This window comes from Colias croceus, chromosome 5 (genome assembly GCF_905220415.1).
Source record: "Colias croceus chromosome 5, ilColCroc2.1".
Classification (NCBI taxonomy): Eukaryota; Metazoa; Arthropoda; class Insecta; order Lepidoptera; family Pieridae; genus Colias; species Colias croceus.
The window spans coordinates 7,672,940-7,695,883 of record NC_059541.1 but is presented as its reverse complement, the minus strand read 5'-3'; the positions used below and the strand labels follow the sequence as shown (position 1 = coordinate 7,695,883).

Below are 22,944 nucleotides of genomic sequence, written 5' to 3'. Positions count from 1 at the left end.
GCACATTCACTTAGTGTGGCTTAGCACCATTGCACATATTCATGAGGTAAAGTATTATATTTATGTAGCACATTATTTATATATAAAATTTCGGATTAGAATATTGTATATTATTACCGTATCATGTTTTTATAATTAATTTGAGATTATAATTTAATTAAAGTAATATTATTCAAACTTAAATATTTAAGGTTAATGAAGGAAGATGCCATTGATTCTAAAGAAGATTTAAGTACAATTCCTGTGGAAGAATTTGTTGGTATATACAAAACTCTTGAGTCAGAATGGATGAGAAGTCCTTACAGATATATACATTTCATTAAATCTTTCTACCACATTGTGAAGAGAAAGAAATCGTCGTTGATACAACGCCAGAGTATGCTACAGGTTAGTTCATTCCTTTAGACTATATTTAAAACCATTATTGTATTTTATTCTTTTGTTTATGAAATTGGAAACGAGTGTTATAATATATAACATTTTTGTTACATAGTCGGGTGTAGAGGCTTTACGTCGTGCTCGCAGCGAAGTAAGTACTCTTCAGGCAGAAGCAGCAGAACAAGAAGCTGAACTATCAGACAAGCGAGAGAAAGCAAATAAAGCATTAGAGCAAATCGGCGCTACCGTCCGAGCGAATACCGATAAACACGAAGAAATGCAACAGTTGAAGAAGAATATTGAACTGGAGAATGAAAAGCTACAAATTCGGTGAGTATAGAAATACATAAATAGATAAATGCTTAAGAATATTTTCATTTCCATGCAAAGACGCATTTGAATAATCATAAATATAGGCAGTTTCGTTTATGAAATAACAAATTTGAATTTCAGTAAAAAGGAAATAGAGGAAGAATTAGCAACAGTGGAACCAGTAATTGCAGCCGCTAGAGCTGCGGTGGGTGATATCAAGCCAGAATCTCTTAGTGAGGTAAAATCAATTTATCATAATTTCAAACACTAAATAATTATTATTTCTAGTAAAGAATTACGGATTTTTTATACTAAATGTATAATTAGTAATTACTTTACTCTATTTCCTCATAATTTTGAAAATTTCTATAGAAATATTATAGTTGCAGTGAGAGTTTGAGTGTGATCTTTGGTTCTAAAAATTTAATTATACATGTATATTTAATGTTTATGTTTAAAATATTTTTTAAGGTGCGTTCGCTGCGAGCTCCGCCAGATGTAGTGCGTGATGTGCTAGAGGGTGTTTTACGGCTTATGGGCATCGCCGATACTTCGTGGCACTCCATGAAGAGCTTCCTGTCCAAGCGCGGCGTTAAAGAGGATATAAGGTAAGTGTGTAGACAGACACTCTGTTTTTAATAAAAAAAAAACCACAGGATTAATTAATACCATTTCAAAATTATTATAACAGAAATTTCTGTAGCTTTTTATACTGACTTTGTCGAATTAAGGAAGTTAATTAAACAATTACTGCTATTTGAATGCTGGATGCTTGGATTTTATTTCATATTAAAATAATTGAATTCACCAGTCGATATTTGCGTATCCAGATGTCTAGACGCGAGCCAAATAAGCCCGGAAGCGGTGCAATCAGTGGAGCGGCTGCTAGAGCGGCGGGGCGCGTCGTTCGAACAGGCCACGGCGAAGCGCGCCAGTGCCGCGTGCGCGCCGCTGGCCGCGTGGGTGCGCGCCAACCTGGCGCACGCGGCCGCGCTCGCGCGTGTGCGCCCGCTGCAGGCGCACCAGCGGGACTTGCACAAGTAAGAGTAATTAATTATTTACTATGTGGAAAAATGCTTAAGTATTTTAAAAATGGTGGATGAAACATTTTTTTATTTAGAAACGTCTGAATTTCTAAAAAAAATTGTACGTTTGCTAGGTACCGTTAGCGATGTGATACAATAATGATTGTATTTGTAATATGAGAAAATTTAAAACAATATTTTAGGTCCAAGTTTAGCGAAATCCGATAATCTGATTCAAAATAATTTTTTTCAAACATTTTTTACGAATATCTTACTTGAATATTGTTCAAAACTTTCACCACTATTACGGTATACTCACTACTCATTTCTACGATCCAAATAATAAACTAAACTAATCTTCCAGAAACCTCCAGCGCGCGGAAGCCCAACTAGAAGCGCTATCAAGCGGCATGACATCAGTAGAAGAACGTGTATCAGCGCTCCAAGAACAGCTCGGCCAACACACGCGTGATGCAGCCACTCTAGAGCTGCGGTTAACTAACGTCACAACTACTATACAGCATGCTACACGGCTACTATCACAACTGGCTCATGAATACGACACTTGGGAGAGTGATGTAAGACATTTTATGCGATAATAGTCAGTTCGGGCAAAATAGAATTGTAAAAACATAGATGTTTAGTATTTTTTTTTAACGTGACAGCGTCTTATAATTCGATAGAGCCGGCTGCACGCACGAAAAAACATGACTCATGCGGCGTTACCTCGCCTCGCTCTGAGGCGTTCCATGTAAGTGCGAGCGACAAAGAAGCTCCATCAGTATTTTTAACCGACTTCAAAAAAAAAGGAGGAGGTTATGAATTCGGCCGGTATGTTTTTTTTTATTTTTATGTATGTACACCGATTACTCCGAGGTTTCTGAACCGATTTACGTGATTCTTTTTTTGTTCGATGCGGGATGGTGTCGAATTGGTCCCATAAAAATTTTATTCGGATAGGCCCAGTAGTTTTTATTTTAATGAGCATTTTTGTCTGTATTTGTAAATGTTGCAAGTGCAAGTTTGAAGTCGGTTGTTTTTAACGCAGTTATTGACTTGTTTTAAATCTTATCCTCCTTTTTATCTATCATTAACAATAAAACTCATCACCAAAAGCTCACCTTATCATGCAGTGGTTCATCATCAGACGAATGGTAGGACGCAGCCAACTCGTGGTACTTGCTTACCACGTCTATCGACTGCCAATTGCTGAAAAAATTATATTGTTATTATTGTAAATTCGACTTTAATACATGCCAAAAAGGTTGAATTTATTTAATAACTAGCTTTCGCCCGCGTTTTCAAAGAAAAACCCGCATAGTTCCCGTTCCCGTGGGTTTTCCGGGATGAAACATATCCTATGTGTTAATCCAAGTTACCCTCTATATGTGTGCTTAATTTCATTGTAATCGGTTCAGTAGTATTTGCGTGAAAGAGTACACACACACACACACACAACCTCACAAACTTTCGCATTTATAATATACTAGCTTTCCACCCGCGGCTTCGCCCGCGCAGGCAAAGAAAAACCCGCATAGTTCCCGTTCCCGTGGGATTTCCGGGATAAAACCTATCCTATGTCCCGGGATAAAAAGTAGCCTATGCCCTTTCTCGGATATCAAAATATCTCTATACCAAATTTCATGCAAATTGGTTCAGTAGTTAAGGCGTGATTGAGTAACAGACAGACAGACAGAGTTACTTTCGCATTTATAATATTAGTATGGAAGTAGGACTTGATGTAATGTGAATAAGTTTGATTTTGCTTTGACCAGCGCATCGGCCAAGTTCGAGCATGCAGCAGAGACATGTCATCGAACTTAATATTTATTTATTTTAAACACTTTATCGTGCTGCCTGTGGTGCTGCCAATATAACAATAGTAGGTACAATAAAAACTTTTTGTTTCTTTGACATGTCGTATTCCCCACAATTTTTCCTTTACCGATTCCATTTCTTGCACGTTCGTCTGGTCCCGGAAATCGTACCTATCGAATGGAGCTACAGCTGTGCCTTTATATGAATTATGAACGCGCTAATCTCGGGAACTACTGGTCCGATTTGAAAAAATTTTTCGGTGTTAGAATGCGGTCTTCCCGTATTTCTACTTCAGCTGTTCCCACATGGTTGGTCTACCTGGTGTCGAGGGTCTACCTGATGATGGAGAGCAGCAGGTCGGTGACGAGCCGCGCCTGCCGCACGATCGGCGTGTGTGGCTCGTTGAACTGCTCCGCGTTGCTGGCTAGCTACCTGGTGTCGAGGGTCTACCTGATGATGGAGAGCAGCAGGTCGGTGACGAGCCGCGCCTGCCGCACGATCGGCGTGTGCGGCTCGTTGAACTGCTCCGCGTTGCTGGCTAGCTACCTGGTGTCGAGGGTCTACCTGATGCTGGAGAGCAGCAGGTCGGTGACGAGCCGCGCCTGCCGCACGATCGGCGTGTGTGGCTCGTTGAACTGCTCCGCGTTGCTGGCTAGCTACCTGGTGTCGAGGGTCTACCTGATGATGGAGAGCAGCAGGTCGGTGACGAGCCGCGCCTGCCGCACGATCGGCGTGTGCGGCTCGTTGAACTGCTCCGCGTTGCTGGCTAGCTACCTGGTGTCGAGGGTCTACCTGATGCTGGAGAGCAGCAGGTCGGTGACGAGCCGCGCCTGCCGCACGATCGGCGTGTGCGGCTCGTTGAACTGCTCCGCGTTGCTTGCTAAGTATCGCGCGTCGAATTGCGCTGCTGCTGGACGACGGTAGAACTGGAAAAGTATTAGAGAGAATAGATAAATGATAGATTTATCTATAGTTTTTTAAAAACTCGTTTAATATCCTATCTTTCCACTCGCAAAACTCACCAGATTCTCGAACCGCGCCCGTATGGTCGCCAGGTCGATCGGGTACGGTACGACCATAGCGTACGACGGGTACAGCTGCAGGTCCACCGGACTACTGTCAGAGTAGCTGTGTTTAAAAACAATTCTGTCAGTTCAACTGTGTCTATACACCATTTTGTCGGATCAGCGGTGTCCATATTCCAGTCTGTCGGTTCAGATGTGCCCATACGCCAGTCTGTTGGTTCAGTTGTGTCCATACGCGAGTCTGTCAGTTCATTTGTGTCCATACGCAAGTCTGTCGGTACAGCTGTGTCTATAAGCCAGTCTATCGGTTCAGCTGTGTCCATACTCCCGTATGTCGGTACAGCTGTGTCCATACTGCAGTATGTCGGTTCAGCTGTGCCCATACTCCAGTATGTCGGTTCAGCTGTGTCCATACTCCCGTATGTCGGTACAGCTGTCAGTATGTCGGTTCATCTGTGTCCATACTTCAGTATGTCGGTTCAGCTGTGTCCATACGCAAGTCCATCGGTTCAGTTGTGTCCGTACGCAAGTCTGTCGGTACAGCTGTATCTATAAGCCAGTCTGTCGGTTAAGCTGTGCCCATACTTTGTCGGTTCAGCTGTGTCCATACTGCAGTATGTCGGTTCAGCTGTGCCCATACTCCAGTATGTCGGTTCAGCTGTGTCCATACTCCCGTATGTCGGTACAGCTGTCAGTATGTTGGTTCATCTGTGTCCATACTGCAGTATGTCGGTTCAGCTGTGTCCATACGCAAGTCCATCGGTTCAGTTGTGTCCGTACGCAAGTCTGTCGGTACAGCTGTATCTATAAGCCAGTCTGTCGGTTAAGCTGTGCCCATACTTTGTCGGTTCAGCTGTGTCCATACTGCAGTATGTCGGTTCAGCTGTGCCCATACTCCAGTATGTCGGTTCAGCTGTGTCCATACTCCCGTATGTCGGTACAGCTGTCAGTATGTTGGTTCATCTGTGCCCATACTCCAGTATGTCGGTTCAGCTGTGTCCATACTCCCGTATGTCGGTACAGATGTCAGTATGTCGGTTCATCTGTGTCCATACTGCAGTATGTCGGTTCAGCTGTGTCCATACACAAGTCCATCGGTTCAGTTGTGTCCGTACGCAAGTCTGTCGGTACAGCTGTATCTATAAGCCAGTCTGTCGGTTAAGCTGTGCCCATACTTTGTCGGTTCAGCTGTGTCCATACGCAAGTATGTCGGTTCAGCTGTGTCTATACGCCAGTCTGTCAGTACAGCTGTGTCTATAAGCCAGTCTGTCGGTTCAGCTGTGCCCATACTCCAGTCTGTTGGTTCAGTTGTGTCCATTCGCAAGACTGTCGGTTCAGATGTGTCCATACGCCAGTCTGTCGGTACAGCTGTGTCCATACGCAAGTCTGTCGGTTCAGCTGTGTCCATACGCCAGTCTGTCGGTACAGTTGTGCCCATGCGCCAGTATGTCGGTACAGTTGTGCCCATACGCCAGTCTGTCGGAACAGCGGTGTCCATATTCCAGTCTGTCGGTTCAGATGTGCCCATACGCCAGTCTGTTGGTTCAGTTGTGTCCATACGCGAGTCTGTCAGTTCATTTGTGTCCATACGCAAGTCTGTCGGTACAGCTGTGTCTATAAGCCAGTATGTCGGTTCAGCTGTGCCCATACTCCAGTATGTCGGTTCAGCTGTGTCCATACTCCCGTATGTCTGTACATCTGTCAGTATGTCGGTTCATCTGTGCCCATACTCCAGTATGTCGGTTCAGATGAGTCCATACGCCAGTCTGTCGGTTCAGTTGTGTCCATACGCAAGTCTGTCGGTTCAGCTGTGTCCATACGCCAGTCTGTCGGTACAGTTGTGCCCATGCGCCAGTATGTCGGTACAGTTGTGCCCATACGCCAGTCTGTCGGAACAGCTGTGTCTATAAGCCAGTCTATTGGTTCAGCTATGTCCATACGCAAATCTGTCGGTTCAGCTGTGTTCATACGCAAGTCTGTCGGTTCAGCTGTGTCTATACGCCAGTCTTTCTGTCTATACGCGAGTCTGTCGGTTCAGTTGTGTCCATACGCAAGTCTGTCGGTTCATTTGTGCCCATACGCCAGTCTGTCGGTTCAGTTGTGTCCATACGCGAGTCTGTCGGTTCATTTGTGTCCATACGCCAGTCTGTCAGTTCATACGCAAGTCTGTCTGTACAGATGGGTCTATACGCCAGTCTGTCGGTTCAGTTGTGTCCATACGCAAGTCTCTCTGTACAGCTGTGTCTATAAGCCAGTCTGTAGGTTCAGCTGTTGCTATACGCGAGTCTGTCGGTTCAGCTGTTTCTATACGTCAGTCTGTCAGTTCAGCTGTGTTTATACGCCAGTCTGTCAGTTCAGCTGTGTTCAACTAAAGGCAGTAACTAAGACACAGTCGGTCAATTCAAAAGTCAATCTCATTTATTTTAGCTTTTTGGCACAATTAACCTTGCTTAAGCTGTGTCTACACATCAGTCAGTAAATTTAGTTGTGTCTATATACACCATCTGTCAGTCAGTCAGTCAGTACCTGCGAGATGTGCGCGGCGATCGCGCGGCACGCGTGCGGCGGCCACTCGTGCGCGCCCGCGCGGCACAGCACTGCTTCTAGCTCGTGCGGCAGCACGGCAACCGACCGCGGCAACCTCTACACGAAATAATCAAATTTAATACAATAAAAATAACTGCGTTAAAAACAACCGACTTCAAAAACGGAAAAGTAATAAATAAAAAAGATTTGATATTATTAATTACTACATATTATTTAGATGTGCTATTTATTAAATAGGTTAGATGTCGGTGCACGGGCTTAATACTAAGTGCTTAGTTTTTGGCACCGACTTCAAACCTATTTAATAAATAGCACATCTAAATAATATGTAGTAATTAATAATATCAAATCTTTTTAATTTATTACTTTTCCGTTTTTGAAGTCGGTTGTTTTTAACGCAGTTATCTTAAGACGTTGTCACGTTCAACTATCGTCAGTAAACCGACTTTACAGACAACCATTTTTTTATTATTTTGTTGCAGTTGAAGAATATATCAGATGAAATATCTGAATTAAATCAGAGGTCCCTGTTAGCCGCTGCATACATAGTCTATTTGTCTGATTTGACGGAACCACAAGCAAGGTAATACATTTAAATATTTATATTCTCTGATAAATGTAGTTTTCAATAATAATGAACCTAAATATCTCATTTGCTCTTTAACTTTACAGAAATTATATTTTAAAATGGAGTGCACTCATAGGATATGAGCAGGAATCCTTTTCAGTAATCAATTTTCTGTCCAATACGGAAAAACAATTGAAGTGGGAGGCAGACGGCCTGCCACTTGATCAAACTGCACTTAAAAATGCAGTTTTAGTGGACCAGGTAGATTTAAAAAAATATTATTTGTATTTTACGGGTTGAAAGTGCGTGTGTGTTTTACTATCCAATTTCATAAAAATTGTATGATTTGAGATTGATTCAATTAATTCATTAGTAATGTGCACTTGTCACTTTCAATTTAAATGATCACGTTTAAGCAATGATTAAAGAATTAATCTCGCAATTAACTATTGGTCTTGATACAAATGAACAGTATAATTTAACCTTACAGGTATTACAAACACGTAAATGTGGATTGACTCCGTTAATTATAGATCCTGATGGGGATGCTATTTGTTGGTTACGAAATACTCTATCGGGAACTGCTTGTGATTTTGTCTCGCAAACCAGTGATAAGTTACAAACTGCTGTTCAATATGCCTTGAGGTAAGTATACAAGCCGTGATTAGATTTTTATCATTTTTTTAAAGTTTCAAAATAGTTCTGTTACGTAGAGCTGCTATTATACAAATTATACTAAATTCATAACCACTTTTTGTGAGTAATTATCCCTTTATAAAAGTGTGATTTATTGCCAAGTGTTATAGACTTTCTTATCTTCTTATCTATAACATCACAAAGCAGTGGAGGAATTAAAAATTAAATCCTTTTGGGTCAAAATATATTCTAGTTAATTCCACTTCAATTATTTGCAGGTTAAACCGTACTCTAGTTGTTTACGATGTAGATAGCATACACGCAAGTTGGTGGGCGGCGCGATCTGCTTCGTTACTATTGGTCACACGAGACACGCATTTGGCAAGGACATTACCGTCGTATGTGCTGGCGGTTGTCAATCCGCTGTACTTTACTGCGAGGTTACATGCTTTGCTTGGTGAGATTATCTTATTATTTGATCTGGTTTGGATAGAAGGAATTGCACGAAATGTATTTGTATTACACGAACTTTATGTGATATGGAACCTGATGCATATCATTTGTCTTGTCGATTCGTTTCTCTGATCGATCGTGTTATTTTATAAAAGAAACCTTTTTCATTTCTCAATGATTAATCAACAAATTGTAAAAGTACCTATCGGTTCATTTTTCATTTCGCAATCATAAAATTGTCAAATTGATTTTTTTCAATATCCATTTTAGATCAACTGATACATTACACCATGCAAAAGCAAAACCCTGAAATGAACGAAAAGACAAAGGAGATTAAACTAAAGAAAGCTACACTGCAAAAACAGCTTCACGAACTACAGGTAAATTTTGATAAATCTTGAACATACACAAACAAACACATATATTTATAAACTTATGTTATGCCAATATCTTTTTAGGAGAACCTTCTAAAGGACCTGTCCATGAACAGCGACATTTTACACGACGCAAATCTTATTGCTTCTCTAAACAAAACTCGTGAAACTAGCGTCACTATATCAGAATCGTTAAAATCAGCACAAATGATAGAAGAAGAGTTTAGAGTTTCGTGTCAAGCGTATGAAGAAAGCGCTTTAAAAGCGGCACATTTAATTCTAGCTGTTAAAGAATTGGTTAATAAGAAACCGCTCGTTACAATACCCGTGGAAACTATGTTAGATGTTTATGTGGAAGCTGTTAAAAGAGTGCCGGTAAGTTGATTTGATCAATTTTATAATTTCTAATAATGTTATGTTTAATATTGTCCTGTCGTATTCCATATAGAATCGTTGGAAAAATTCTAATGCGTGTCCAATTATTTTACGGTATAATTTTTAGGATATTAAAAATATTAACAGCACTGATGTTGTAAAATATTTGGCTCGAAGAATTATAGAAAGAGTTTTACTGAGTTTACATAAGAAGGATAAATATATTATTGTTTTACACCTGTTAAGACAAGTTTTCGTTGAATTAATCCCGGACAAGGTGAGCATTTTACATTGCAATTTGTATACATATTATTATCTCTATCAAGAAATTAGTTTTCCTTTCTAGCTGCTAAATACCATCTTCTGTCATTGAGTATTATATAAACTATTTTTTTTATTCCACTATTTTTATTAGCTCTGGCAGTTGTTTACTGGTGGTTCTGAACTTGTTGAGGATGGACTCGTTCATGAAATTAAAAAGAACTTCAATTGGATTCCTGATGAATGCTTAAAGAAAGTAGCAACGTTGAAGGTACAATTTTTTGGAAAAAAAACTTTTATTACACTAAAACTATTGTGTAAAATATTTATTATTTAATGTAGATGGAGGATCCAGAGTTATTTAACAAACTATTACTTAATAATAGTGAAATGTGGTCGGAGTTTTATCAATCTGGAGATCTGAATACTATAAATAAATTAAAATTGAGTCCGTTTGAAAATGTCGTTGCCATCACGGCGTTACGACCAGACAGTCTCTATAGGACAATCACTGCTTTTGTTGACCAAATTTTGGGTAAGTAGTCTGTCATTATATCGTATTACGCGCAATATGTCTTTCAGTTTATCCATTAATTGCTGCTTCCAAAATTAATTGTCTTTTATTTAACACTTTTTAATACGTTTGTAATGTTTTTGACGTGACAACGTCTTAAATTAGGTTGCGGCTGGGAGTCACTTATGAAAAAGTGTAACGCTCGGTAACGTTACGATGAGTCACCGAAAGAGGCACGCGGGCATGGTTAGCCCGCCTAAGAGCGAGAGAGACAGACATAAAAAGTCGTTGTCACGTAAAACTTTCGCCCGTATACCGACTTTACAGGCAACCAATTTTTTTTTATCGTTTCTCTTTATGCCTTAGAAGTTATATTTTTAAATAATTATATCAACACTGAATATAGAACAAGTCCTGTACTCGGCCTTAGAAATTGATGTAAGTTCTAAGTACATTATTATTAAGGTTTATTATTTATCTTATAATATGCATTGAAATTTATCAGGTAGTGGTATAATGAGTGGTGGGGATACCCTTCGTAAAGCTCAACGGTGGTCATCACCAAAACGTGCCGTCCTGCTGTTGGGTGCACACGCTACTGACCATTTGCAGGCGCATTGCCAATCGCAACGACTTATACAGGTCATTTCTCAATTGTATTAGGATATTATATAATACAAAAATCAAAGAGTTTACCTAAAAAAAATAAAATAAATAAAATAAAATAATATTTATTTGCTTAAAACATGGTACAGAGAGATGTCAAAATATTTCGATTGTTCATCATGTTTTGCTTAGTCTAAAGCATGCAAATACTGTCTCAATTTATATTAAATACAATATTGAAATTAATCACTTTGCAATTGACAAATATCATTCCACAATAATTACATTTAAAGGCTATAAATACAATTATAATAATTAACATTTATGGTCAAAAAATTCTTTTAAGCTATAAAAACAATTTAAGATCAACCATTTCTTTAGTTTATTTTTATATACATTAAATGTTTGGTTTCGTATACATTTAGGAATACGGTTAAATATTTTTATGGGCATGATAGGCCCACTTTTAGAGTAAAGCGCAGTTTTACAACGTGGCATACTAAGTTTATCAGGGTCTCTAGAGGGAATAATGCTCACGTTAGCCGCCCTTGTGAAATATTGGGGGTGTTTTTTTACGAAGATACAGCTCTCCAGTATGTACATGGAAGTCAGAGTCAGGACGTTTAATTTTCGAAATAGTGGCCGACAGCTTTCTAACGGTCCAACCCCGCAAATGGCTCTAATACATTTTTTTTGAGCTAGGAATGCTCTGTTAACACTTGTCGAATTGCCCCATAATATTAGTCCATATCTTAAAATAGATGACACATAACCATGGTATGCAGTAAGAGCAGTTTTTTCAGAACTTATGGCCCTTAAACGACGTAAGGCGAACACAAATTTGTTGATACGCGAACATAAATGATTTATATGGGATTTCCAATTGCAATTGCTGTCTAACATTATACCTAAAAATTTTATTTCATCGACTTCTTCCAATATAATGTCTTTGTAAATTAAATTAATGTTATACTTTCTTTGTTTATAATTATGAAACTGCATTACTTTCGTCTTTGCTAAGTTAGCCGTCAAGTTGTTTATTTTTAGCCAGTCAATTATTCTATTCAATGTCAAATTTAAATTATAATTACATGTCAGATCCGAAGTCACATTAGGTATAGTCACAGAAATGTCATCAGCATAAAGTGTGCATTTGTAGTTTGTTACGTTTGGTAAGTCGTTAATATAGAGTAAGAAGAGAAGCGGTCCCAGCACGCTTCCCTGAGGGACACCTGTACTGTTGAGCCTGGAGTTTGATCGTACAGTTTTTATGTCAGAACCATGTGCACTATATGCAATCTCGACGCACTGCACACGATTGGCGAGGTAGGATTTTATCCAATTTAATGATGGTCCTCTTATTCCATACATATCACACTTATTTAGAAGGATATTATGGTTTACACAATCAAAGGCTCTACTCATATCAAAGAATATGACCGTTGCGCTAGTACCACTATCAATATTTTCTAAAATGCTCCGTATAAGTTGGTATGCTGCTAGTATTGTAGACTTTCCCTTTTGAAAGCCGTTTTGTTCATGCTTCAATATCGAGAACTTACATAAATAATCAGTTAGTCTTTTGTGCATTATCTTTTCGAATATTTTTGAAATTATTGGAATCAGTGTAATAGGTCTATAATTATGAATGTCATGTTTTTCACCCTTTTTGTGAATCGGCTTTACAATTGAGTATTTCAGTCTATCCGGAAAAATACCTTCATCAAATGATAGATTAATCAAATATGTCAAAACATTTGCAATAAAATTAATACATAATTTAATAATAAAAACACATATTTCGTCATATACTACTAATAATGTAATTTTTTACATTTTACAGTAATTTTCATCTAAAATTTAGATTTAGATGTTAGTTAGCTTAGTTTTAGATGAAGTTTTCTAGTCATATTGAATACAAAAAATAGAATACTGATAAGCATGATCAAAATCACACTTTGTCTAAAATTTATTTTTTAACCAATAAAAAAATACAGGTTGGCGTAGAGGAAGGTCGGGAAGTATTTGAGAGAGCAGTGGAAGAGAGTCGCAGCGGTGGCTGGGTTGCTATCAATGTTGGCGCATCGCCTTTCTCCAAACATCTGCGTGATTTTCTGGATAGTTTGGCTAATCGCGCAGTAAGTAACTTACTTGTATATTATATTAAACTACACCTTCGATGTAATAACATCGTCAAAATAAGTATCAATGTTTCAAATGAGTACCTTGATCTATTTTCATCATGTTGCAGATAGAAGATTTTAATGAAGAGTTTCGCCTCTGGATCTTGGCCGAAGATCGTGACATACCATCAGCAATATCCAGTTCTTGCGTCAACGTCATTCTTGAGGTAACATTTTCCAATATATTTTTCAATTTTATTTTAGACTAGCTTACCGCCCGCGGCTTCGCCCGCTTTGTCTAAAACCTAATAAATTATATACTAAAACCTTCCTCTTGAATCACTCTATCTATTAAAAAAAACGCATCAAAATCCGTTGCGTAGTTTTAAAGATTTAAGCATACAAAGGGACATAGGGACAGAGAAAGCGACTTTGTTTTATACTATGTAGTGAAGAGCCAATTCTCATTTACCCAATAAACATATTATATAATTTTAAATATGTTCTGTTCAGAGTCCGGAGGGTGTGAAGCGCAACGTGTGCAGTACACTGAGCGCGTGGGGCACAGGCCCGCACAGCACGCAAGTCGCGCGACAACTCGCTTGCCTCGCGTTGTTCCATGCGCTTGCGATTGAGCGACGCGCCTACGTGCCCTTAGGTTAGTCCGTTAGTGTATATGTTTCGGTCAAAACTTATAACCGAACAGACTAAATTCATATCCACTATTGACTGCAAATATAAAAAATTGGTTTAAATGACGCCTGCAGTTAAAAACAGTTTAGTTTATTATTATCGTGTCGAATATACGTAAAAAATAACCTTTTTAAGTTATGTGAGGTAAAAGCGACCTTCTGTGTCACGAATGTCATCGCTTTGCATTTGAAGTCGTTTTACGGTTACAAAAATAGTAGTTTATTCAGACAATCTGTCTACATATTTACCCCGTTCACCTGTATACGTTTTTTTTTTTTTAATAAAAATTCTTTATTGACAATAGTTTTACATTTTGAAATACTGTGAAGTCTCTGACTCCCAAACTAGGTAAAAACCTGTATGTCAGTTTTAGCAACCTTGTAGACTAATAAATATGTTATCCCCACAATAACACGACTTTATACTATTCCAGGTTGGAGCTCCCCGTACGAGTGGGGGTGGGGCGAGGCTAGCGCGGCCCACGTGTGCGCCCGCACGGCCACGCGCTCCACCCGCCCGTTAGTGCAAGCGCTGTACGCGGCACGCGTACACCGAGCGCTCGACCGACGGCTGCTTAACGCGCTTGCGGGTAGTTATTACATTTAAATATTATATACTCTATATATAAAATATGTATTTTTTATTAAAATATCTTATATACATTATACCTTACATAACTGACTCTTATGCTAGAAGAGCTCAAGGACTCGAACATTTGTTTATTCAATTTTTAATATGGAACCAAATAAATATTCAGTTTAATCACAAAAATAAACTAAGTAGTACAATTTTATTTTACAATGCAGATAAAAATAAAATAATATGTATGTGTGCGTGGGTGTACGTGTATGTGTGTGAGTGCAGTGCGTGTGCTTTTTTCCCTCTTTTGTTACTATAAATTATTTGACTTTTGTTGTATTTAATGTATTATTTGTAAGTATAATCATTGTGAGGTCTGTCACATTGTATTATTGTAAAAAAACGCCCTTACAGATAGATGCTTGGGAGAACAAGCGCTAGCGAGTAGTTACACGCTGCCGGGGCTTAAGGCGCCGCTGCCGTACACTGGTAACTTGCAGGTAAGTTATTATAGATCTACCAGAATCTGATGGCATATTTATATTTTAGAAATAAAAGATTTTCATATGGCAATTTTATTTGACAACTATCAAATTGGTTGTCAAATTATTTGTCTTCTTTGGAATTGATGAATAATTTTTGGGATTTTGTCTAAAAACTCTTCGAAAATGTCGAAAAAGCCGCTGCGATCACAAGCAAGAGGTGTTGTTTATAATGTGTATAGAAAAACATTCGATGAAAAAGGGTCAAACACATCACAATTTTCAATTTTGAATATTTTATTGGTAAATTGGACTTACCCGTTTTGATACTTAAAATTAAAAATATTATAAGTAGGTAACTATAATATTGTTTGTTGATTACAATATAATTTAATGAAAACTTATTATGCCTATTACGGCTATTCGTAAAGTCCAAGCTGTCCAAGTCAATTGTGTATCTGTTAATACTTACGAAAATAAACATAGTTTTATTTTATTTTATAAAACAATTAATAGCATAATCTAGTTTTGATCTGCATTACCATTACATCCATATTTTTACATGGCATAATGATAATGAATATACAAATATAGGTATGTGTAAATAATAATATGTATTACATAGATAAAAGTAATATGTATAATGTATATTATACATGTAAGTATGTACCTACATAATATTAAGAGGATATCTTATTATTAAGTAAAGTATTGTTTACTTATGTAATGACGTGACTAATGATGTTGAGGACAAAATAAAATATAAGCAGTATCAAGATCGTTCCGTCCATTTTCCCTAGGGTTGCACACTCAAAATTTTGATTTCCCTAATTGCCATCAGATTCTGGTTTACCTATACGTAGTGGTAAACTATTAAGTTATTACGGATGCATTGAATGATGTTACAATGTCATCGCCTCCACAGGATTATATTACAGCATTTGAGAACTTGCCAGACATGGATTCACCGGAACTGCTTGCTCTACCGAACAATTGTCGCCTCGCGTGGGAGAGGAAAGCTGCGGAAGACATTGTTACTGGTCTAAGAGGTACATTTTAATAATATTTTTTTTTTCATTTTAGTAAATAAATTAAAATTAATTTAAATATTCACAGTATGACTAGAAAACTATTACCTACATTATTTAATATGTTTTATATTTGTTTTTAAACTTACACATTATACCTACCTACAGAAAATTTCCCATTTGTTTCAGAATTAAATTCTACTGTTGATGTGACTAAGAGCAACACGACTGCACCAATTAAATCCCTTCTGGCTTTGTGGAAAAAATTAATGTCTGGCAATCCGCTCATTAAACCCGACTTCACCGTCGGAAATGTAAGGATTTCATTATGTATTATTTATTTAACATCCGCGATAAATATTGATTATAGTTTATTAAGTTAAGTTATATAGAGATATTTTAATAATATTAAATAATTTTTTTTAAGCTATTGCATAGCTTCTATCGCGGGCCTTGAGCGCGGGGACCGAATCGAGAAATTCCGTAACGAAAAAACCTCACGCTCCCCACTCCGACAGGCACGGAGGTGTGGCTTGAAGGCATGCTATGCAATAGCTTTATCGCGGCAGTCCTCGAGTGCCACACGTATTTTTTTATTATATGTCGTATATGAAACAATACAGAAAATAAGTGACAATTAAAAATAAATGAATACATAATTAAATACGAACATACATTTGTATACAGCGTCCCGGTTGGTGGGGCGCGGTGTGTGCGGGCGAGGCGGGTGACGCGGCGCTCGCGGCGCGCACCGTGCACCACGCGCTCGCCGCACTGCACGCGCAACCACAACGACCGCCAATCACTTGCGTGTGTATACTTATACCATTCAGATAATACTACTACGTATGGAGGAGACACCACGAAAATCTGTGCGCCATTTTTTTGCTCTAACTAAGTTTTAAAAATTATTATCTAGTTAGGTACTTACCGATGAAAGTGATTCCTTCGCACTTTGCACTTTTCCGTATTATTTGTATTATTTGTGCAATATCGTAACACACACGAAGGCATATTTGATGCGTTTCACTTTAAAACAAATAAAAAATGAGCGTGCAGTTACGCCATATGGCGTATGTTGAGCGGAACATAAGTGATGTAGGCGGTGTCGTCTCCGTATGTATATCTCAGACTTATAATAGCTTACAGGAAAATCACAATGTTACCCAATGTCAAAATGTTACCCGCAATAAAAAAAGATGCCTACATCACTCTTTCACCTCCTAACTATTTCCAAGCACAAAATCATACCATAAAATCGCTTTATTTCGACGTGAAAGGACAAACAAACTTTCGCATTTTTTTAACCACAGTATTAACAAAATCAGGCTTTTAAGGTTTTTAAACTATTTACATCTAATGGTATTGTTAATTGGTCTCTAAATGAAAGTCGTACTTATTAATAAAAATTATATTTAAAAAAATGATTTAAATAAATATCAAATGTAAACTATGTAATGATATAATATCATCGACTCTGTAGGTACCAGAAGAGTGGCAATTACTATGGCCAGGGCCAGATAAACCAGACGATTACATTCGAGAGTTCTGTTTCCGAGCTCGAGCAGCTGTCGCACGCATTGCAGATACTATGCCCGAAGATTATATTCCTAAGAGTAAGGAAATTGCATTATGCTTATACAAATATTATTTTATAGGTTAATGTACATAATAACCAAGTAATATTTTTAAGGAGGTAATCATTCACTGTTAACAAACAAGTTCGTTGTTGGTTTTCGAGAAAGTGTAACGAACAGAATAAAAACTCCATTCCAGTTGTATAACCACAAATGTATTTAAACAATTTGTCTACAAATCGATTTGAATCTTTCTTTGATTAATAATATGTAGCTTATTTAATATGTATGCAATAAACAAAATAATACCTAAAATTGTGTTTGTTAAGGTGTGGATATCCGCGGTCTGTTATTCCCGTGTCGTGCGCTAGTTGCGCTGCAGGCAGCTGCCGCAGACCGTTTACGTGTCGCACCGCACCGCCTGCGTTTGCACACGCAGTGGGAACCACACGGTACGTTGATTAAAGTAATGGGTATACAAATGAGAGTTATACAGATGAGGTATAATTCTAGGACAAGTACGGGACGGATTTATAACCTTATGCATAATAGTATAAATTAGCTTTAGAGAATATTTTAAATATTTTAAGTAAATATTAAAACCATGTTATGACGGTTCAAAGAAGAGAATTAAAGATTGAATAAGTAATGTTTTATTTTATTCCGTCTTTTTTAACGTAATTGCGATTACAGATATAACGTAATACGATTATATCTGTAAGAGCTTATGACTCTTCTTATCTTTGTTTTAAATTGGTATTGCTTATCGTATCACAGTATTTAATCCTAAGTATAAAAATTCCAGAGTCGTCAACAAGTGATGGCGCTCTAATAGTGACGGGTCTACGTATGAGCGCGTGTGTGTGGGGGGGCGGCGCGGTGCGGGCGGCGCGCGGGGGGGGCGCACCGCACGCGACCGCGCCGCCGATAGCACTTGCGTACGTGCCCAAGGATGAACACGTGGTTTGTATTTACTTATACATATTTTATTTAGGTATTGTGCCTGAACTTTCCGAAGATATGAAGAACATTATCCGAATAATTCAATTTTCACTAAACTGTCATTTGACAAAATCATTTTTATTGTCATGATGCAACAGAAGTCGCGTCAGAAGTAAAATTTATTTGCTACTAGTGGTCCGCCCCGGCTACGCCCGTGGTACATATTTCGCAATAAAAGGTCGCCTATGTCCTTTCTCGGGTATCAAAATATCTCCATACCAAATTTCATGCAAATTGGTTCAGTAGTTTAGGCGTGATTGAGTAACAGACAGACAGAGTTACTTTCGCATTTATAATATTAGTATGGTTGTTACAATCGCCCTAAGCCTTTTCTCACTTTCTCTATCGGTCTCAATCGCTCTCTTTCTTCGAAAAAATCGTTGCGCGTCTTCGTGACGGTAATATTATTATTGTGTTCCATCCGTAAAAATTATACCATCAAGCGCTTAAAGAAGTTTTACTTCAAAAACAATCTGATAATAAAATTGTATTTCGCTATTACAGGACTCTGTGTCTGGGTACGAGTTACCACTATACACGAGCGCCACGCGCTCAGCGCTGGTGTGCTCGTGCCGCGCGCCGCTGGCCGACTCGTTCGCGCCGCGCACCGCCACACTGCACGCCGCTGCGCTGTACGTCGCGCCCGTCGAATAGTTTACTTACTTACTTATATGCTCGTCTATGTCACGCCCGTCGAGTAGCACACTAGTTTTACTTATTTACTTACTTACCCATTTAGATTTGGGATTCTCTATATGTAAAGATATGTTGTGTTGATACTATGTGTTTGACTAAGCTAAGAAGGATTGCAGAAATAAAAGTTTATGTGTAAATTGAATCGTTTTATTTTTTAATATTCCTGTAGGTATACAAATACTTGTACCTATTCATTTATAAAATATTTACTATTCATTTATAAATAAGTACACACTTTGAAAATAATTTTGAATTATTGCAGATGGATGTGTGTTACAATTATTCATGCCTAATAACTCTGTATCATTCTCAAACAAAACGAATAAATAAATTAGGCCTTCATATTTTAACTGTGAATATACCGTGGACACTGCATTAGATTTGCCACAGTATTTTCATATATTTTAAATGCTCACCTAACCCAATAAATTTATAAGCAGTTAGAATAAAAACTAAAAAGGAATTTAAGTTATAGTCGAGGCAATTTAATAGGCAACATTTGACCTCTCTCAATTTTATCTTCGAAGAGAGCTGCTTAAAAACATCGATTAATAAAGTGAATTATTCGATACGGACTTCAAACAATTTTCAATCGAACTTGAAACACATGTCAATTTTAAAATTCATCAGACGAATGGCGCCGTTTCATTAGTCGTTAACTCGTTCGGTATACAGCATACGGGGAGTCCCCGCAGGCGAGATAACAACCAATGAAAACAAGTTCCCCGCATGCTTAATACCGACCGTGATATCGACCAATGAAATTCATCGGTCAATATACAACTTGCGGGTCTTAAGTCAAATACTTTTTCATTATTCAATTTCATTCGTGAGTGCTTGTTGGATTATAAAGACGCTGCACAAAATGGCTGATCGCTTTACGGATTCGCAAATGTTGAATCTCGTGGAAATCTATCGAGATGACAAGAACGTCTGTTTCAGTGCCACTCTTGTTAATAACTGGCGACGTAAAATGTAGGTTCTCCCTACACCCCGCATGCGGGCCCTATCGACTAATGAAAACGGTTCCCCGAATGCTGGCCCTGTGGCACGCGTTCCAGAAATCTCTCGCACCCCGCATGCGGGCCCTATCGACTAATGAAACGGCGCCAGAATCCCTGTCACAGTAATACCTCTAGGTATACTTTCTTTTGTAAATTTAGGGAGCAAAATAAGACAAGTATAATAAATACATAATTAAAAAAACACAACGCATTTATTAATTTATGATGTGTTTTATTCACAAGTAATCAATGCATTCGGTTCTAGATGTCAGATTTCGATTTTTAGAGTAACGTCTCTGGTGTCTGGTATTTAAAAAGAAAAAAGGTTTATTGACACAAAAATATACCGGCCGAATTGATAACCTCCTCCTTTTTCTTGAAGTCGGTATGTTTTGTATATGTTTATTTCCTGTGATTGTAACATTTCATGTTGAGAACTAAGAAGGGTTGCAGAAATAAAAAATCATGTGTAAATTAAATCGTTTTATTTGTAAAAACATTCCTTTCTACAGGTATTCACTTATAAAAACTTTTCTGACCTGACTAGATGCATTGGTCATGTTCATACCTTAAATTTAACAATTTTCTGGTAAGGAAGATTTTTACATTAATTGACATTATTAAAACAGTATATAACAATAAAATTGCTTTATAAAAAGTGCTTCACAGCCAGTTCATCGCGATAAGGCACTTCATTTTGTTCCCAATCAGTTTGTTCATTAATATTTACTGAAGAAATCTTACCATTGAAATTGCAATAATATATCGAATTTACAACTTATACATAAATAATATCGTTTCGTATCGATCGTTTTTTACATGTGTTTGTTGACATGTTCGTGCCTTATACACAAATTTTCAACTAAACTTATATTAAAAACTATTTTAAATCAATGGCACAACTATTTACAATGGAATTAACAGTAGATCAATTAGCTGCTATAACCAAAATATACTTATTTGTTTCACATCTATGGACAATTAATTACATTATAATCTTATAATATTCAAGGATGGTATCGTAATTTTTTCCGTAATTTATGTTTCAAAATAAATATTTTATAATTTTTTTTTTTTGGAAGACAATTTATTGTTTTTATAATACATATATCTAAAATAACTTATACCACGACGTGTGTTATAATCTGGAAACTAAGAAAAACGAGATCACTCACAGATCCAAATTTCAGTTGAAATACATTAAATTAAATTAAATTTTGCTATTTGATTTGATAATATTGAAAATCATTAAACTGGTCAAGCTGCTTAAATATACTATATACTTTTACCAATTAATATAACCTTCAGTTTTGCTACTTAAGAGCTACAGTAATATAATGTGAGCAAAAATTTCTAAAACAATACATAAATATATTTATCGTTTTGTTTTAAAAGGTTAATTATTGTTTATTGCGTACATGGACGTATAAAAAAGACGGACGCCGTTTTACGAACAAACATCGTGAAGCCACCGTAGTAAGCTAGCGATCGTGTAAAGACAATGAACACGCACACACTCTCACCATAGTAAGCTAGTCGGCCGCCATTACGTCGTGAACTACCGACTGATTAACAGCGTCACTATTTCACAAAAAATATTTAAAATGCCGTCTTGCGTGGTTAAATGGTGTCGCAACAGTACAAAATTTAAATAACAAAACATAGAGGATTACATTCCACATGGAAGCAAGTTGTTTCTTTTGTTTAAATGACAAAATTATTACGACAAAATTTATAGAAAAAATACAGCCGCCATTGTCATCAGGACAGCTGTTGCCATAGTGTTGCCATTATGTCAAAATTTCATTCTCCCTCAGTTGATGTAAAGTTAATTAATTTTAAAATTACGATAAAATAATTTGATACAAAATCCAAATTTGTTTTTGCATTTTCTTCTCACAAAAACATGTATACTATGCTAACAACCATATTTTAAAAAAATATCACAGCCAATTAATACTGTCTACTACATCTGATAAAAGACAGTTTATTTGAAAATTACAAGTACATATATGTATACTGAAATCGTATGAAGCATGTTTCCTATTTGTTTGGTTATAAACTGACATTTTATTTATTTTATATAATTTAATAATAATTAAGGAGACATTACCTCTCCTCCCCCCAATATTGGTTGAACAAGTTTTCATACATTTTCCTTTGGTTTCGCGTCCAGTGGTTGATTTGCCAAAGCTAAATAGAAATTGTATTTATGCATAGGTTCTAATAGTTAGAGTACACATAAAAAGTATATCAAATTGAAAAATAAAAATACTAAAGTGTGGGGTATTTTATTGCATCTGGCAATCAACCTGGCACACACACATGGATGTGTCACCGCCATTACTAGGCTTCACTCAATGTTTAGGCGATACTCCGTCCGTCTTTTTATATACGTCCATGATTGCGTTATAATAAATTTTTTTGTATAAAAGCCTTTCGTAAAATATACATGAGCAATATTAATAATCAAACCTTACATTACCAATAATGAAGTACACAATACCATAAAATATGTATAAAAATATACTTAAATGAGCACCATATTATGCTAATAAACGATTAAAATTTCAAAATCATATTATACTTATTTTAAAATATTTATATTACCGAGATAAACTGCTTACATACTGCAATTCTAAACATAAAAACCTTATTGGTATATAAATCGGATAAAAATTAAGCTTCTAGCATTGAAACAACCAAAGGGACGAAGGCATAAAAAGTATTTTTATTGTGTTGAATGAAAAAGTTATTATTATGTTCTGTATAATTATACATATGTTTGCAATAAGCGGGTACATAATATGCGAATTTCCAACATTATTAAAAAATTTCAATCAGATGGCTAGAATAATACCAATTCCG

General features: G+C 37.1%; 1 protein-coding gene across 1 annotated transcript in view; it reads left to right on the top strand.

The window, feature by feature from the left end:
- LOC123691820 (cytoplasmic dynein 2 heavy chain 1) overlaps positions 1–19,209 on the top strand; it is a 59,533-nt gene extending 40,324 nt beyond the window's left edge. The window contains exons 51-78 of the mRNA XM_045636389.1: positions 192–387; positions 494–708; positions 832–928; positions 1,162–1,298; positions 1,521–1,730; positions 2,080–2,293; positions 7,588–7,688; positions 7,778–7,934; positions 8,164–8,318; positions 8,588–8,766; positions 9,033–9,142; positions 9,221–9,511; positions 9,639–9,788; positions 9,927–10,043; positions 10,115–10,307; positions 10,792–10,928; positions 12,890–13,030; positions 13,144–13,242; positions 13,529–13,673; positions 14,142–14,297; positions 14,702–14,787; positions 15,695–15,818; positions 15,987–16,111; positions 16,485–16,607; positions 17,281–17,413; positions 17,704–17,826; positions 18,180–18,337; positions 18,881–19,209. Coding sequence (XP_045492345.1) covers positions 192–387; positions 494–708; positions 832–928; positions 1,162–1,298; positions 1,521–1,730; positions 2,080–2,293; positions 7,588–7,688; positions 7,778–7,934; positions 8,164–8,318; positions 8,588–8,766; positions 9,033–9,142; positions 9,221–9,511; positions 9,639–9,788; positions 9,927–10,043; positions 10,115–10,307; positions 10,792–10,928; positions 12,890–13,030; positions 13,144–13,242; positions 13,529–13,673; positions 14,142–14,297; positions 14,702–14,787; positions 15,695–15,818; positions 15,987–16,111; positions 16,485–16,607; positions 17,281–17,413; positions 17,704–17,826; positions 18,180–18,337; positions 18,881–19,030 — 4,222 coding nt within the window. The 3' untranslated portion in view covers positions 19,031–19,209. The remainder of the gene's footprint in view (positions 1–191; positions 388–493; positions 709–831; positions 929–1,161; positions 1,299–1,520; positions 1,731–2,079; positions 2,294–7,587; positions 7,689–7,777; positions 7,935–8,163; positions 8,319–8,587; positions 8,767–9,032; positions 9,143–9,220; positions 9,512–9,638; positions 9,789–9,926; positions 10,044–10,114; positions 10,308–10,791; positions 10,929–12,889; positions 13,031–13,143; positions 13,243–13,528; positions 13,674–14,141; positions 14,298–14,701; positions 14,788–15,694; positions 15,819–15,986; positions 16,112–16,484; positions 16,608–17,280; positions 17,414–17,703; positions 17,827–18,179; positions 18,338–18,880) is intronic.
- Positions 19,210–22,944: the final 3,735 nt, after the last annotated feature.